General features: G+C 42.8%; 1 protein-coding gene across 1 annotated transcript in view; it reads left to right on the top strand.

Annotated features, from left to right (window-relative positions):
* The first annotated feature begins 6,987 nt into the window (after positions 1 to 6,987).
* Positions 6,988 to 18,416, top strand: part of LOC139327497 (acyl-CoA (8-3)-desaturase-like) — a 34,328-nt gene continuing 22,899 nt past the window's right edge. Inside the window, exon 1 of the mRNA XM_070957335.1 lies at positions 6,988 to 7,300. Within this exon, the coding sequence (XP_070813436.1) occupies positions 7,130 to 7,300 (171 nt within the window). The 5' untranslated portion in view covers positions 6,988 to 7,129. The remainder of the gene's footprint in view (positions 7,301 to 18,416) is intronic.

Raw genomic sequence — 18,416 nt, 5'->3', positions numbered from 1 at the left:
ATAAAGCAATTATTTTGCTTTCCTACCAATGCTGCTTCACCTTGTTCTCCTCTGGAGCTCTGAAAGCCTTCTTCTGTAAAGCTAGCCTGCCGAGAAAATCCTGATTAGTGCTGGCTTCTCCCTTAATGTTGGCTGAGACAGTTCAACATGGGCCAGTTTCTGCACATCTAGTTGGCCAATCTGGCCAGTTTCAGATGTATTCCCAGCATGGAGCACCTTTCTCCCATGAGGCATAGTACAGAGCACACACCAGAATATTAGCAGACCAGCTACTTTTCAAGCCAAAGGACATGTCTGGCCTTTGGGTAATGGGCCTGGACCACATTCCTGTTAGAGTTTGCAGCAATGGCTGATGGTCGGATTCCGAAAGATCTCCTGTATGGAGAATTAGTGCAGGGAAAGCACCTTATAGGGAGACCACAGCTGCAATATAAGGATATCTGCAAGAGAGATCTAAAGACCTTGGGAATGGACATTAATGACTGGGAAACCTTGACCTCTGATCATTTAGCTTGGAGGCTAAAGACGCAGCATGGCCTTCACCAATTCAAAGAGACACTTGTTTGGCAGGCTGAGGCAAAGAGGCAGTCTCGGAGCAAGCAAAATCTGGGGGCTGGGCAGGGGACAGAATGTATCTGCCCTCAGTGTGGAAGGGATTGCCACTCTTGAATTGGCCTTTTTAGTCACACCAGATGCTGTTTTAGGACCTCTTTCCAGAGCACAATACCATAGTCTTTTGAGACTAAAGGTTGCCAATGACTATTATTATCATGGTCTATGCACCCTGTTATTAACACAGCTGCCTGCAATTTACTGCTGGTTCGAATCTCTCCAAGGCTCAAGGTTGACTCAGCCTTCCATCCTTTCTAAGGTAGGTGAAATGAGGACCCAGTTTGTGGGGGCAATAAGCTGACTTTGTATAAATATACAAAAGTATGAAGGCTATTGCTTAATGCATTGTAAGCCGCCCTGAGTCTCCGGAGAAGGGTGGCATATAAATCAAATTAAAAAAAAAAAATTACACAGCCAATTAGAAGTTCAGACCAGATTTGGCCTTTTTGTCAAGTCCTTCCCAAGGACCAACGATAGACAGATTTTATTTGATATTGTTAAAGTTATTGTCACAGGATTTAAGCTGTTCCAGGCAAAGCTGCCTTCTGCAACTAATTGATGGTGATTTTGTCAATGCTGACGGTGCTCAAGTGTTGCAATCAAGGTGCTTATTACCTTTGATACTATCTTTACTTTCTTTTGCCACACTGTTATTAATTTATAATTTACTGTTATTAATTTATAACAGTGTGGCAAAATAATTACTTAGTAATTACTGTTATTATTACTATTTATATTTCATTATATAGTATTACATTCTTCAAACTGCATTCAAATTAATCTCATTCATTTATATAGGGTTACGCTTTAAACATTTAACAATGACTTCTCATAAGATTCACATTTATCATTTAACAGCCAATTTTCTTAGAGTTCTGGGTACTTCACCTAAGACTTGGAGAGGCAGAAATATTTTTGTGGTACCACACAAACTTCTCTTTGCTTGCTTGTGGTACATCATGCTTTCAAATGCTTAGTGGGGACTAATAGAAATGTGGAAAAAGGGACATTCAAAGGAAAAAAAATGCATTGCAAACTTCTCTCTTAAAGAGCTAGGTCACATATACCAAATGATACCCCACCCACACCTGCATGGTTGAGCTCAGCTAATCTTCCAATTCAAAATACTGTAAACATCTGAAAAGCTGTCTCCAACCTATTGTCTTTCCATTAAGGACCACAGCTCCCCGAGTTGGCTATCCTAGCTGGGAATGCTGGCAGTTATAGTTTCAACACTCTTAAGGGTTGGGAAAAAAAACTAATCAGAGTTTGGGAATCAGGGATTCAAGCAATAATTCATGATGGAAAGGCAAATCTTTTACCCTTGTTAACAATGTCACCAGATTTAGGAGGATGATTTCCAACTTGAAAATAAACATCTAGATTGGATGCCAGGATATTTATGTTGAATTTAGCCATAAAGCCCACAATGGTTGGCTATAAATTAATTTTTAATAAATTATAAATTAATAACAGTGGCAAAAGAAAGTAAAGATAGTATCAAAGATAATAAGCACCTTGAGTGCAACACTTGAGTACCGTCAGCATTGACAAATGGTTGCCGGATTGTACCAAGAGCAGATACTTCATTGCTTTGTGACCCTATACTCTCTAGCCTCCCATTGCTTAAAGATATCCTTAGACCATGAGCGTTACTATGCAGAAGACCAATTCACCTCATTTAGTTGAGTTTCAGCCTTGGTTGCATCCCAAATAACATCTTTCTGTGAGGCATTCAACTTTGGCCACAGAAGGGAATACCAATTAATCCACCCTATTTTCTTTTAAGCATGGTGCCAGTGGCCAATTAGGCAAAAGGTTACACATTGTAGCAACAGCTTGGGAAATCAGTGCAGACTGAAGTTGCTCTGATTAAACAAGTGCTCTGTGTCCTGGAGAGAAGGGGAGAGATGGAAACTGAGAGGGTGGTGTGTGGGAGAAATAAGATGAGAATTACAAATAGGAAAAAGGATTAAAAAAAAGTGGAGGGCAGAAACTGAAAAGAAACAAAAAGATAAAAGAATGAGAAAAATAGATGCTTGCAGGTTTGCTGTTTTTTTAAAATACAGAGAATCCCCTGCAACTCAAGCCCCCTCAGAAATTCAGAGTTATCTATGGTATAATTTTAAGATATCATTTCCTTTATTTGGAAGAATTAAAATAGTCAAAAATGGTGCTAATTTCATTAAAAACTGTAGGGGGAGTTTTGCAAAGAACAGAGAAAGTCTATTTAAAAAAAAGACAGAGTAACTCTTTTACTTCTCTTTAACAATTCGAAAGGCTCGCCCATTAAAAGAAGCACATGGCAAATGGAATACCACCTCCTCCTCTTCCTCCTTTGAGGAACTATTGATTCCTGGTGGCTGCCTGTACTGGTCCCTATAGTAAGAGCTGTGGTGGCACAGTGGTTAGAATGCAGTATTGCAGGGCTAACTCACTTCTGACCGGGTTAAGGTTGGCTCAGCTTTATATCCTTTTGAGGTCGATAAAATGAGGACCCAGATTATTGGGGGCAATAGGCTGACTCTGTAAACTGCTTAGAGAAGGATGTAAGCATTATGAAGCAGTATATAAGTCTAAGTGCTATGGCTATTGCTATTTGGATGTGGTTTGTCTTCTTCCTACAGATGAGAAAATGACTGGTGCAAGGTTATTTAGATGGGGTTCTGCCTAAGGTAGGACCAAGTTTTTAACTTGATGCCTTAACCACTATACTAAACTGACTCTCATAGGTCACTCGACCAGGCCTGTCAAACTGGCAGACCGCAGGCAGGATGCATCACATGCAGGCCACGTCCACCCCGGCTCCGCAAAGGCAAAAAATATTGCAATATGTCATGATATGTCACGTGATGTGATCAAGTTTGACATCCATACTCTAGACTCTCCAAAAAGGTTTAAGGACATTGAACAATTTTATATATTGTATAACCAGTTAAATATGGCTGAAGAATAATCCCATCCAAGATGGAAAAATTCAACCAGCTCTTTGGCTAATTTCATGCCTCCCTTCCTCATCAGATCCTGTTCCTTTCAGACAGAAACAAGGCAAATCTAGACAGCATTCTAAAAAGTAGAGACATCACCCTGCCAACAAAAGTGCGTATAGTCAAGGCTATGGTTTTTCCAGTTACAATGTATGGTTGTGAAAGTTGGACCATAAGGAAGGCTGAGCACAAAAGAATTGAGGCCTTTGAACTATGGTGCTGGAGAAGACTCCTGCGGGTCCCTTGGACTACAAGACGATCAAAAGGGTCAGACCTAGAGGAGATCAACCCTGACTGTTCTTTAGAAGGTCAGGTCCTGAAGATGAAACTGAAATACTTTGGCCACCTAATGAGAAGGAAGGACTCACTGGAGAAGAGCCTAATGCTGGGAAAGATTGAGGGCAAAAGAAGAAGGGGATGGCAGAGAATGAGGTGGCTGGATGGAGTCACTGAAGCAGTAGGCATGAGTTTAAATGGACTCCAGAGGATGGTAGAGGACAGGAAGGCCTGGAGGAACATTGTCCATGGGGTCGCGATGGGTCGGACATGACTTCACAACTAACAACAACAAGTCCAACCTCTTTCCCATAGAAAGAATTATCAGATTGTCCTACCTAGACCAATAGCTTGGTCTAGGCTTGGCTTGAGAACTTTTAATGGGGGAGCCCCCACAACTTCAGGAGGCAGACTGTCCTTAATACAGATAGTCCTCAATTTACGACCACAATTGAGCCCAAAATTTCTGTTGCTAAGTAAGGCATTTCTTAAGTGAGTTTTGCCTCATTTCACGACTTTTCTTGCCACAGTTGTTAAGTGAATCATTGCAACTGTCAAGTTAGTAACACGGTTGTTATGTGAAACCAGCTTCCTCATTGACTTTGCTTGTCAGAAGCTTGCAAAAGGGGATCACATGACCTTGGGACACTGCAACCATCATAAATACGAACCAGTTGTCAAGCATCCAAATTTTGATCATGTGACCATGGGAATGCTGCAACAGTTGTAAGTGTGAAAAATGGTTGTTAAGTGCCGCGTAACTTTGAATGATCAGTAAATGAACTGTTGTAAGTTGAGAACTACCTGTAATTCTTCCACTCAGGTATTTATCCTTTTTTTTTTTTTAGTTTGAATCTCTCTGTGTAAAGCTTGCATACTCTGGTTCTTGCTGTATCCTCAGGCAGGGCAGAAATAAATCCCTGCCTTTTTTCATTTTGATAGCCCTTCATGTACATTTTGCATAGGCAAAACTTTCTGGGTTTCCAGGTGTTAATGCAGAAATTCTTGTTCCTTATAAAGATATGGGAGCTATTGCCCTTTCTCTGGGGCGTTTATATCTTGGCAGAGAGTCAGATAGTCAAAATAGTTCATAAGGCTTGCACTGTAACAATTGTTTGGCATGGAGTTGCTCCAAACAAACTTTGCATAATTCATTCATTCAAAATGTACTGTGCATCATTCATGCAATCATTTGCATGTTCTTCTTTAGCTTCTCCTCTTTTTACAAAGCTATCTTCCCAATGGGTTTAATGTGATCTTTGAGCTATCCTCCATCTTTTGGGGTTTTTTCCTATATTTTAAAAGTGAATCTGGATTACTAATTTAGATCGTAATGTCAGGTGCAGAAGACCAGAGTCATACATTAAGTTCCAATTAAACTGATTTATTGCTCGTGTCTATGCACAAGAATCTAGTCAAATAACGGTCAGCACTATTTTGGTGCTAGATAAGGTTAATGGAATTTAAGAGGAGTTGGACTTAGACCACTTGTGGGAAGGGGTAGAGATTCTAGGCTGATTCCTCTTTTGACTCCACCCCCAAGCTCTGTCACTCCTTTACTTATTCTTCCTTAAAATCCCAAAGCAAGTTTGAATCTTGATTTTGTTTTCTGCATGCAGGCTTTCTTAATTAGTATCAAGTGGTCTTTGACTGTCTAGGCATAAACACAGACTTGCAACTTCTTCCAGGCACCCGCTCAAATAGTTCCTCTCACCTGCTTATTATGTTCCTTTTTCTGTGCTTTATGTACTTACTTTTGTTTACCCAGAAAATAAACAACATGATGGGTGTGTGTGTGTGTCTGTGGTGCTCATAATTGAAGAGGGAAAAAAAAAGAGTCTTTTTAATAAGTAGAAACCACACTCTGTACTTTGAACCAACTTCATTGTAACTGCACAGGGAAGAATACCAGATGCTGTCCATTTGGCAGTGGACTCTCCCCCTCAAGTCTTTGTAGGCATGACATCATCTTGTCAACTGGTGAATGATATTTATTGCAAATATTTTTTTTTAAAACTGGAAAACTATGAAGATATCACTAGAGCTCCCTCTGAGGAGAACAAATGCCACGTGTTGTTACTGTTTGAACATCACCACAAAAGATTCCATTCAGATCAAGAGTGTACACGGATGTGAGTGAGAACTGTCAGACAATAACAAATCAGGATTTCTTCGTTTCACACACTGCACAATTCCAATGGAACGTTTCTACAGAGGCCCAGGAATCTATGTGGAAATTGGGTAGATTTCAGGGTGATTTATTTCAACATGTGTGGTTTTGAGAGTAGGATTGCCTCAGGTATCACAACACCATTGTTGTGCACTTATGTACAACAATGTACACAATACACATGTACATTGTATACTATCTACATTATACGTAATACAATGTATTACATATAATGTGCATAATACACAATGTAATATATAATAATATAACAATGTACATAATACAACCCCCAGTACACATATACCCTAAAATGAAATGGAAGCCCACAGGTATGATCACATACTCATGTTATAATCTCTGCATTAATAATACATATTAATTCTCTCTTGGAAGTGCTTTGGCTTCTATGCACAGATTTGGTGGTGGGTGGTGGGGGCTAATTAGTTGTCTTACAATGGCCGCACAGATGCTCTATACAGTATTGTCAAATAGGCATTTGGATGTAGAGATGAGCATTCGGGGAAAAACAGGAATAAGTGCTATCAATCAATCGTCTTGTCTGGTGGGGAATTATAGGAAGGGTCATCCAACAGATCTGAAAGGCACCAGGTGGAGAAAATGCCTTAAATTCGGAAGGACGTGCCAACTTTCTTCCTCTTAAAAACAAAGCATCAAATGGAAGGCAAGGCATTTCCTATAAAGAGAATCAGTTGGGAATGTTAGGGAGGCGCCCAGTATTCGACTTTGTTTGTTTAAAGGATCACGAAGCTATTACGGTATTCTCACGAGAAATGAAGCGCTGCGGCAGGGAAAACAAAAGGCACCACGTAGTTCCATCAAAGCAACCAGCTCCCAGAGCGAAGGCACCCGGCTACCGCTGGGGATCCCTTCCAGGGGCAAAATCCGGCGACCTTTTCGGTGTGAAGGCCGAGAAAGCGGCCGTCCAATCGGGCCTCGGAGGGGCGGGCTTGGAGGCCGGGCCAGGCGGATCGTTCGGTAGAGGACGGCGCTCAGTCCGCCCGGGCCACTGGCTGCAAGAGAGAGAGAGAGCTACTCTCGGTCCCTCGAGGCTGATGTTGCTGGGATGGATCCCTCTCCGCGGTTCTTCAGCTGGGACGAGATCAAGTCTTACTCGAGCCGGGCGCCGGAGCGGTGGCTGGTGATTGACAGGAAGGTCTACGACATCAGCCGGTTCCACAAAAGGCATCCGGGAGGTTCCCGCGTGATCAGCCATTATGCTGGACAAGACGCCACGGTGAGAGAGGGAGGAAGGGAGGGAAGGAAGGAAGGAAGGAAGGAATGAAGGACGACTGCCTGGAGGAGATCCCTCTGAGCTGTCGGGGGCCTGGGAGGGAACATGGGAGGCGGGAAGGCAGAGATTCTTTCTGAGCATCCTCTGGTTTGATGATGGAGGCTGGGAGGCCACTTGCAGAGAGCTCGATTGGAAGCATGGAGAGATGCTTCAGGAACAAGATGTTTTGGGACCTACAGTGCAGAGTATCTGAAGCTAAATGAATGAGCCTCCATGTATCACAGTCCACATTATGCATTCTTAGAAATTATCTCCATGCTGCACAGGTGTTCCCAGGAAGAGCACTGTGGTCTACCCCTTCCCTGAATTACATTGGAAGGCTCCACCCAGCCAGGCTGAAGTCCTTTGTATGGCAGAGCTGTCCTGTTCTCCTAGCAAACAGAGTGTTATGATCTATTTGTTATTTGAATCAAAATTTGAGAAAGGGCCACAGTAAGCCTCTGCTCTGGCAACAAGTGCAGAAGAGCTGAGGGCAGCTCCTGTGTAGTGAAAGAAAGAGCACTCTGCACATGTTCAGAAGAACAATGGCTTAATAATGGCTGAGTTCTGAGGTTAGCACTGATCCAAAAGAAGGCAATAGATTGGAGACTTTCTAAAAATTGGGAGTTATAGAATGACTACCAGGATGAAAGAACTTGTTTAAAAGTTCATGTAAGGGAAACTTTTTAAGGTGGCATGAGTTTTCCTGGACTAGAGGAAAGCTTGTACAGTACTATATTTTCACTCCCGTAGACCCTAATCCAAGAAAATCATTGCTAGAATGTTCTTTCCACTGTAGAATGTTTATGATCAAAAGTAAGATGAGAAGGACAAGAACAAAGAAGACTGTGTATGTGTGGAATGTAGAAATTTACCTCCTTATGCCAAAAGCAAAAACTCAATCCCTGGATCAGAGGTATTGAGGTATGTTCTGCAACCACACGAATGACTGAGTAGACACTGACCAACATAGTAAAGGTCCTGAAAGGACTTGTATGTTTTTTCCCTCCACTCCTCATCCTTCTAGAGTTTTGGATTTTAGCTTAGTTCATCACTTCTGGAAGATGTTCCCCCGAAAGTCCTCTGGAAGGATTCCAGAGGCTTGGAGGGTGAGAGCTCCTCGGTCAGCCCACTAAGAAGCTCCGGATCTGGGACAACTCTGTTTTAAACAGAGCCAGACGCCGCGTCCGATCCTGCTGTCAAAAGTGAGTCTGATTGATTGCAAGCACAGGCAGAGCGGAAACAGGAGAACAAGCTTTAAAAGTAACAGTGCTTAACTCCGGATTTACATTGTTTCTAGTTGAATCTTTTTGAGCTGGAGGCTGAAGATGGCGCCTTTGTTTTGGGTATGAAAGTGAAAGTCAGAAACGAAAGTGTTTATTGAGAACTTTGCACTTTGAGAGTGGATTAAAGCTGTTAGAAATTGAGAGCTTGTGGAGAAAAGACTATTTTGTTTGATAAATCATAGACTATAAATTGCAAGCTTTTGAAAACTGCTCAAGGGACTTTGAGGCTGTGAAAGGAAAAAAGATCTTTATTTTTTTTTTTAAAAAGATGGCTTCTAAACAAGTTAAGCCAGGAGCTCCTAGAGGCGGAGGGAGTTGTCCCCTGTAGTGTCAATAGTGACACAGAAAGCACAACTTCCGGCTGATTCACAGAGCCAGGAGGCTTCTTTTAATGAACTCAAAGAATTTATAAAGGAAGCCATGAATAATCAAGCTGCAGCTATGAATAATCTAACAGTAATTATGGAAGGGAAATTAAAGAAATTTGAGGAGGATATAAAGTCAATCAAAGAAGTTGTTGCAGTAAAGCATGATAAAATAAGAGATGATATTGTTTTTGCAGTCTCAGGACTGTCAAAACTTATTATCCAGGTGGAAGGGAGAGTGGAAGAAATTGATGAAGCCAATTTGAACCTGGAAAACAAAGTAGGAGACATCATGAGTAAAACAGAGAAGGTGGATGATGAACTGGTAATGTTACAATACAGATCTATGGAATTTGCTCTGAGACTGAGAGGGCTAAAAGAAAAGAGCCAGGAAAACTTAAAGAACATTTGTGCAGAAGCAATTGCAGGGCTAATCAAAGAAAGTCCAGATGATGTGGCAACTCGAATTGATAAAATCTACAGGGTTAATTCTTGGGTGGCAAGACAAAGGCAGTTACCAAGAGATTTGGTGATTTACTTTACAACCAGGAGGATCAGAAATGACATCCTACAAGCTTCCTACAAGAATAAGGTTCAAGTGGCTGGACAAGAAGTGCTGGTTCTGAAAGAGATCCCTCCAAAAATGCTAAGAAGCAGAAAGGATTTTGGCTTTTTGGTAAATGAACTGATTAAAAAGGTTAAATATCTAGGAGTATATATTGCAGCTTCAAATACGAAATTATTTAAAAACAATTATGAAGTTCTTTGGCAAAAGTGCAGAAAGAAATGGAAAATTGGAAAAAGCTACAATTATCTATACTAGGAAGGATATCAGTAATAAAAATGAATGTACTACCTAGGTTTTTATTTTTGTTCCAAATGATATCAGTGCTTAAGAAAGATGGAAACTTGAGGGAGTGGCAAAAAGGGGTTAATACCAGGGGTGGGTTCTAATTTTTTTTACTACCGGTTCTGTGGGCGTGGCTTATTTTGTGGGTGTGGCTTGGAGGTCATGTGACTAGGTGGGCGTGGCTAGCTGGTCAGAGTCATTTCTGGAAGGTCCTCACACTTACGACCAGTCCTCGCACTTACGACCCGACTCATTTGTTTGCTTTTAACACTGATCAGCTGTAGGACGGCCCTTTGAAGCCCCGCGGCAAGAGTTTAAACAGTTTTTTTCCCTCTAGTCATCAGCTGGGACTCAGGGGGCAGCAATAGATTGGGGGTGGGACCAAATAAAAGGTAAGAATAACATGGGTGGATGGGTGGGGTGGAAGGGCGGGGGGGGGGAGAACCGGTTCGGTGATGTCATATCGTCACCGCTACCGGCTCGGCCGAACTGGACCGAACTGGGAGGCATCCACCACTGGTTAATACCTTTATTTGGGGTGGGAAGAAACCAAGAGTGAAACTGAAAATTATACAGGATGTACGTGAGAGAGGAGGTCTTAAAATGCCCAATTTAAGATTGTATTATGAAGAAGCTGTTTTATCACAAATTAGTGATTGGTTTAATTTAACTGAAGAGAGAATGCTAAAAATGGAAGATTATGATTTGTTATATGTATGGCACGCCTATTTATTATATGAAAAAAAGTGGATAAAGTGTTTAAGGGTCATATACTTAGAAATGCGTTGCTGAGGGTTTGGAAAAAGTATCAATATAAGCTAAACTACAAGATACCTATATGGGCAAATCCTAGACACACAATAGAAAATATAAGTACAGAACAAAAAATGGAGGTGATTACTTATAAAGAACTTCTTTTTATAGAAAGGGGTAAACTGCAATTGAAATCTTTAAATGTATTGAAAGAACAAGGGATAATCTATACTTGGTTTCAGTATGGTCAGCTTCAAGCTAGATGGAGGGAAGATCAAAAAATTGGTGTCATGCAAAATGAGGAAAACCTGGTAAAACAGATTAGAGATCAAAGTTAGATGCATATTAAAAGATTGTATAATGCTTTATTGGAAATAGATTCAGAAACGGAATCGGTTAAAGATTGTATGATAAAATGGGCACAAAACTTTCAAGAACCTGTGATGATGGAAACATGGTCAGATTTGGGTTAGAAATGTTAAATTTACGCAAGCACAAAATTGGAGAGAGAATTTTTATAAAATGTTTTACAGATGGCACTTAGATCCTAAAAAATTATCATGTATGTACCTGAATTTGCAAGCTAAATGTTGGAGATGTGAATGTGATGATGCAACTTATTATCATATATGGTGGACTTGTAAGAAAATCAAGGCATTTTGGATAAAAATTTGGTGGGTGATGCAGAACATTTTGAAAAAAAGGTTGAAATTTACTCCTCAATTGTTTTTATTGGGTATAACGATGGATTGTACAGTATTAGAGACTAAATTGACTAAATTGATCTTGAACTTAATATCAGCAGCTAGATTGTTGGTAGCGCAATACTGGAAGAAGGACTCTTTGCCTACTATTGAAGAATGGACATTGAAAGTAGCGAATTTAGTGGAAATGGCGAAAATTTCAGCATATCTGAAGGACCATACACAAGAAAGATACATATCGGAATGGAGAAGATGGATTGATTATATTCAAAATAAGTATCAGACAAGAAAATATCAAATAGCTTATAAATGAAGGTTAAACTCTACTTTAGAAGTATTTTTTTTTTTTTTAATTTGATTTATATGCCGCCCTTCTCCGGAGACTCAGGGCGGCTTACAATGCTTTAAGCAATAGCCTTCATTCTTTTGTATATTTTTTTTATACAAAGTCAGCTTATTGCCCCCACAAACTGGGTCCTCATTTCACCTACCTTAGAAAGGATGAAAGGCTGAGTCAACCTTGAGCCTTGGAGAGATTCGAACCAGCAGAAATTGCAGGCAGCTGTGTTAATAACAGGGTGCACTAAACCCTTGTACTATCAAGGCCCAGAAGTATTATGTTATCTATAGTGGAGTTAAGGTTTGGGGGGGGGAATAGGTAGTTTAAGAATAGTTAGGCTAATTTAGCTTATGATTGTTAATTGAAATACCCTGTATTTTGCTCTGGGAAGTCTTGGGGGGAGGGTGGGAAAAGGGTGGGGGGAATAAGGGGGGAAAAATCTCTTTGTAAAACTTTTCAATAAAAAAAAAATTACTACCAGTTCTGTGGGTGTGGCTTGGTGGGTGTGGCGTGGCTTGGTGGGCGTGGCTTGGTGGGCGTGGCAGGGGAAAGATACTGTAAAATCTTCATTCCCACCCCACTCCAGGGGAAGGATACTGTAAAATCTCCATTCCCTCCCCAATCAAGGGGAAAGTTACTGTAAAATCCCCATTTCCTACCAATCAGTTGGGACTTGGGAGGCAGAGAATAGATGGAGGCGGGGTCAGTCAGAATTTTTACTACCGGTTCTCTGAACTACTCAAAATTTCCGCTACGGGTTCTCCAGAACTGATCAGAACCTGCTGAAACCCACCTCTGATGTGCAGGGAGTCTTATTGCCCCCTACAAACCTTCAAGGTAGCTGAAGCATGAGTCACTTTGGCTATGTTCACTGAGAGACAGTAGAACAATTGGACTATGAAGATATCTCTAGCTCTTTCTAAGAACACCGCCGTGGGTAAATAGCATCTTAGACCAGAAGCCTTCATTCAATTTTCAGCCAGTGGAAATATTGAGAATTCAGAGAGTGTAGCATGGGCCCTTCCACAAAATGGCTACTACTATGGAGGGCATGGTCAGTCATAGTTATCAGAAGGTAATATGTTGAAGTTTTTCCTGCCACCACCCAAGATGCTGTCTATTACCATAGCTACCTTTTCTTTGGGTACAGGGTGAAACAACTGTGGTCACCCACATTATTATTTTCTTGGAATTCCTGGGGTTTTTGTGGCCTCAGAGTTATTCCTAGAAATAAAGATAATGCTTGCCCTGACAATTTACAACATCTAACTGTTATGAAATGAAAACAATGAGAAAAAAATCAGTAGTACATGTTGCTGGTAAATGCCGGGGAGGAGTTAGCACACATGTTAGCATCCATAGGTACCATAGGTATTAGAATATATGTCCAAGAACAAATGGAACTTTGATGTTACATAGTATGGTGACAGCAGAATAAAGGCCTCCACGCAGCCTGTTTTTGGCCGGCAGAGTGCTGCTGGAGGCCGTGGAGGCAAAAAAACGGGCCACATGGGGGCTGCACATGCCCCCCCCGCAAGGGCCTCTGTGCAGCTGACAGAGTGCTGCGGGAGGACTGGATTGGACTAGATTACAATTATGTGGCTTCAAGTAAGTGCCTGATTTGGATAGAAAACAAGTAACAACCTATGTTAATACTACAGTTTAATGCCAGATTTTACATACTGTAGGTCCATTTAATCTACAATCTATAATTGACAGCCATTTCTATTTACTATCCTGGAAATTTATCTCTGCTGTTAGGTCTTGTATTATCATGTTATTTGTGCTATAGTATAAATAGCTTTTAATAATATAAATAGCTTTTCTGCCTGGAAATGCAATTACTATTAAACAATGGGGTATACCGTATTTTTCAGTGTATAAGATGAACTCCCCCTCCCCCAAATGTGGGTGGAAATGTCTGTGCATCTTATATAGCAAATGCTGCCAAAGCTCCGCCGACCCGCCAGTCCTCACCCTTCAGCCTCTGCCTCCTTGCAGCAAACAGCCTGGTTGGCTTCAACACAGCCTGATTTAGCATGAGCCACTGATTGGCTGTTGGATTTGCCTCATGTAATACCGCCTATCAGCTCTTCCAGGCTGTGGGGATCGCCGCTGCCACCTATTGCTGGCTCTGTGTGCCCCATTTTCGGCTTCTGCGTGCGCCATTTTTGGCCCATTCCAGGCGGCGGGGATAGGCAGTGGCGATCCCTGGTGCCTGAAATGGGTTGAAAAAAGGACATGTGGAGGCCAAAAATGGGGCATGTGGAAGCCGAAAATGGGGCGGATGGAGGCCGAAAATGAGGCATGTGGAGGCGGCGATAGGCAGTGGCAGCGATCCTCACAGCCTAGAACAGCTGATAGGCGATATTCTGGGAGGCCGATCCAACAGCCAATCAGCTGCTCGTGCTAAATCAGGCTGTGCTGAAGCTGACCAGGCTGTTTGCTGCAAGGACATAAATTGCTGGGAGGCAGAGGCAGATTTTTTTTTCTTGTTTTCCTCCCCAAAAGCTAAATGCGTCTTATATTCCGGAGTGTCTTATAGTCCGAAAAATATGCCAAGTTTAGAAATAAAAAGTTTAGTGGAATATGAAGAATAAGTAATAAATGTTTGACCATTATATCTGGTAGAAGAGATAGGAAAATGGTTATAGTAAAGAACTGTGGAAAGAAAGAAGAAAAGGAAAAAAGCGCATCTTGAGCCTGTGTCAAATGCCCACCATGACCACGCCCACCCCTAGCCACACACACCCTGGTCCTCCAAGGTCAAACACAACCTTGATGCGGCCCTCAATGAAATCGAGTTTGACACCCCTGCTTTAAAATATATGTTGAAGGAAGGCTGTAGTCACCTTTACATATAAAAATTATAAGATGGATTCTCTACTGCAGTGGTTCTCAACCTTCCTAATGCCGCGACCCATTAATACAGTTCCTCATGTTGTGGTGACCCCCAACCGAGGTGGGTTCTAAATTTTTTTACTATCGGTTCTGTGGGCGTGGCTTATTTTGTGGGCATGGCTTGGAGGTCATGTGACTGGGTAGGCGTGGCTAGCTGGTCATGTGACCGGGTGGCCATGGCTATGTGTATAGGGACTACTCAGAGGGCTGAAAAAAGTCATTTCTGACAGATCCTCACACTTTTGACTGGTCCTCACACTTATGACCATCCTCACATTTATGCCCGTGCAGCATTCTTAACAACCATGTCACTCATTTCACAACTGCTTCTCTTCACCACGGTGACAAGATAGGGCGCAAAACATGAAATGTGAGGACAGTTGTAAGTTCAAGGACTGGTCAAAAGTGTGAGGACCGGTCAAAAATAACTTTTTCAGCCCTCTGAGTAGTCCATATGCACATAAGGACTATCCAGAGGGCTGAAAAAAATAATTTCTGACAGGTCCTTGCACTTTTGACCGGTCATCATTTATGCCATCATTTATCTTCTAATCCAGAGATCTCCAACCTTGGCAACTTTAAGCCTGGCAGACTTCAACTCCCAGAATTCCCCAGCCAGCTATGCTGGCTAGAGAATTCTGGGAGTTGAAGTCCACAAGTCTTAAAGCTGCCACGTTTGAAGACCTCTGAGCTAGGGCTTTAGGGCCAGCCTTTTGGGAAGGGGGTCCCATTCGGAGAGACCCCCTGCCTCTCAGGAAGCATCAGGCCCAGGCAAAGAAAGTTGCCAACGTTGGAGATCTCTGGACTAGAAGCCTCCAAAGGTCCCTTCCAACTCTGTAATTCTGGTAAGCAAGCACAGTTAAACTACTTAAATCCTCCAGAATAGGGGTCCCCAACCTTTTGGACCTCAGGGACCACCAAGTTCATAATTTTAAATTTCGCAGACCACTAATACGAACCCAGTGTGCCACTTGCTGAAGCACCTGGACTCCCAGTGACGGGATAGGGTCCTTCAGGCACTCTCCCCCCTCTTTCTCTCTCTCTTCCCCCTCTCTCATTCTCTCTTTCTCTCCCCCCTCTTTCTCCCTCTCTCCCCCACTCTCTCTCTCTCATTCTCTCTTTCTCTCCCCCCTCTTTCTCTCTCTCTCCCCACTCTCTCTCTCTCATTTTCTCTCTCTCCCTTCTCTCTCTCCTCCACTCTCTCTCTCATTCTCTCTTTCTCTCCCCCTTCTCTCTCCCCCACTCTCTCATTCTTTCTCTCCCCCTTCTTTCTCTCCCCCCCTTTCTCTCATTCTTTCTCTCTCCCCCTTCTCTCTCTCCCCCACTCTTTCTCTCGCTCTCTCCCCCTCTTTCTCTCATTCTCTTTCTCTCTTTCCCCCTTTCTCTTTCCCTCTCTCTCTCCCACTCTCCCCCACTTTCTCTCTTTCATTCTCTTGCAAGGGGCCGATCTGGTGTCTGCAATGGAGAGCAAAATTCAGCTTTTTTTCTCTGCTGTAAGTGCAGCATTAGGATTCTGCCTTGGTATATTTGTGGCGCAAGGCAGCCCTCGTTTCCTGCCGACTCAGAGTGATAAATAGCGTCTGGTTCGGGGAACAGCTGGATTTTGCTCTCCATTGCTCTCTCGGCCCCCTGCAAGCTCTCATCTCTCGAGAAGCCCAACCAAAGTTTCCCGCACCACTTCAGGGACCGCTCCTCGAGAGACGAGAGCTTGCAGGGGGCTGAGAGAGCAATGGAGAGCAAAATCCGGCTGATCCCCAAACCAGACGCTGTTTACTGCTCCGAGTCCCAAGCGGCAGGAGAGGAGGGCTGCCTTGTGCTGCAAATATACCAAGGTGGAATCCTGATGCCGAACTTACAGCGGAGAGAAGAAGCCGGATTTTGCTCTCCATTGCAAACACCAGATCGTATTGCACCACCTGCAAAAATTTCCAAATGTAGCCCTGCCCTCTAACAGCCCTCCTGATGTTCAACTGTTGTCTCTCAAGGAGGATACTTGGCCATCTTCATGCTTGAAAGGATTCTACAGTGTAACAGCAGATGTCTCCCACCTTGGCAGCTTTAAGACTTGTGGACTTCAACTCCCAGAATTCTCCACAATTCCCCAGAATGGGCTAGGCGGGAGTTGAAGTCCACAGGTTGTAAGAGAGTCACAATTGCCCAGCCCTGGGCTAGGGGAGGCTGACGCCGTGCAGGTGGGAGGCGGGGAAAGGGGAGGGGTGGATGAGCTAGCAATTTAACAAACGGTTTGGTGTGCTGCGAGGCCAATAAATTGCAAAAAAACACCGAGCCGTTTGTTAAATTACTGGCTCGCCCACCCCTCGCCCTGCCCCACCCCCACTATTTATTGGCAAGGGGCGGGGCGAGCCAGCAATTTAACAAACGGTTCAGCCAAACCACCTAGAACCGGCAGAATCCCACCACTGGTTTGTTTCCCTCTAGCCATCAGCTGGGACTCCGGAGGCAGCAATAGATTGGGAGTGGGTGGGGTAAGCGAACGACGAACGGCGATCCAACAGAGGCAGAGGGTGAGGGTGAGTGAAGGCGTGGGGTGTGTGTGAGAGAGGGCTTTGGTGACCCCTGTGAAATGGCTGTTCGACCCCCAAAGGGGTCGGGACCCCCAGGTTGAGAACCGCTGCTCTACTGGAAAACTTTCAACCTAGCCATGCAAAGAAAGAATATTTTCTCTGGTTCACACATACCCTTCAAACAACAAGCCTTCGTAAGATAAGACCAAGAGAAGGGTCACCCCTCTCCCCCAGTGAGAATATTTAAGGAGATTCAACCCATTCTATGCTTGGGCATCTGGATGTTACTGATTCCAGGAATATTTCCCCTGATATTTTTTCTCATTTGATATTTTGGAAAAGCTTAGCTATCATGTAATTTTACAATAATTAATAGGAAACTACCATAATATGTAATACTCATGCTACTGCTGGCCACTTAAGAGGCCAAAAAAAAAAAAAAAAAGATAACTCTTTGAAGCTCTAACGGTTTCCTTTGGAAGTGCATAACATTCTGTTTCTAAGGACCAAACTGTATATTATAATCAGGAAGAAGATCTTGGGTTGTGGTGTATCATTTCAGACATTTCAGGCAATAACTTGTACCCTTGTATGTCTCCTCTTGAAAAAAGGCCTCTTCCCAATAATTAATTTAATTTAATTTAATTAATCATATTTCTATGCCGCCCAACTCCCAAGGGACTCTGGGCGGCTTACAACAAAAATAATACAAACAATGAACATAATTTTTTTAAAAAAAACATTATAAAAGCATTTTAAAAACATTAAAAACACATGCACACTATCCATGGCCAGATCTCGCAAGATTGAACAGTGAGATCAACGGCCCCAGGCCTGCCGGAAAAGCCAGGTCTTCACCGCTTTCTGGAAGGCCAATAGGGTGGGGGTTAAAAAAAAGTCTGAATGTGTCTGGATGAGCAAAAGGCAATCCTTTTTCTTGATCTACTAAGGAAAAAAGCAACTACCAGGGGCGAGACTAAGCTTTCAAGTGGTAGCTGTTGGCCTTCGTTGTCTTTCATCTTATGCAATGGCACCTAACAAGCTTCTCTTTTTCCTGAAGCAAAGCATTGATCCTTCTAACTCAATTTTGTCAAATAGAATGCAGCAGCAATTCTCTGGTGGGGATCTTCTAGGATCGACTGGTTCCAAGATCTGAATTTAGGTTGCCCTCCATGCCGAACATTGCTTTAACCATTGAGCAATGCTCTTCTACTCCTCCCATCCCCACCCCTAACAAGTCTCTGAAAAAACTTCTATGGCTTTGCTTCCCCACTTTCAGGTTGCCATATAATGCTCAATCAGGATTCTTGAATACAGGGCTTGTGAAACAAGCCACTGTAAGTTTGCACGCAAGAT

This window comes from Pituophis catenifer, unplaced genomic scaffold (genome assembly GCF_029215685.1).
Source record: "Pituophis catenifer annectens isolate HBS135680 unplaced genomic scaffold, rPitCat1.0.hap2 SCAF_1, whole genome shotgun sequence".
NCBI lineage: Eukaryota > Metazoa > Chordata > Lepidosauria > Squamata > Colubridae > Pituophis > Pituophis catenifer.
The sequence above is the reverse complement of the archived record's forward strand: the minus strand, read 5'-3'. Positions and strand labels throughout refer to the sequence as shown.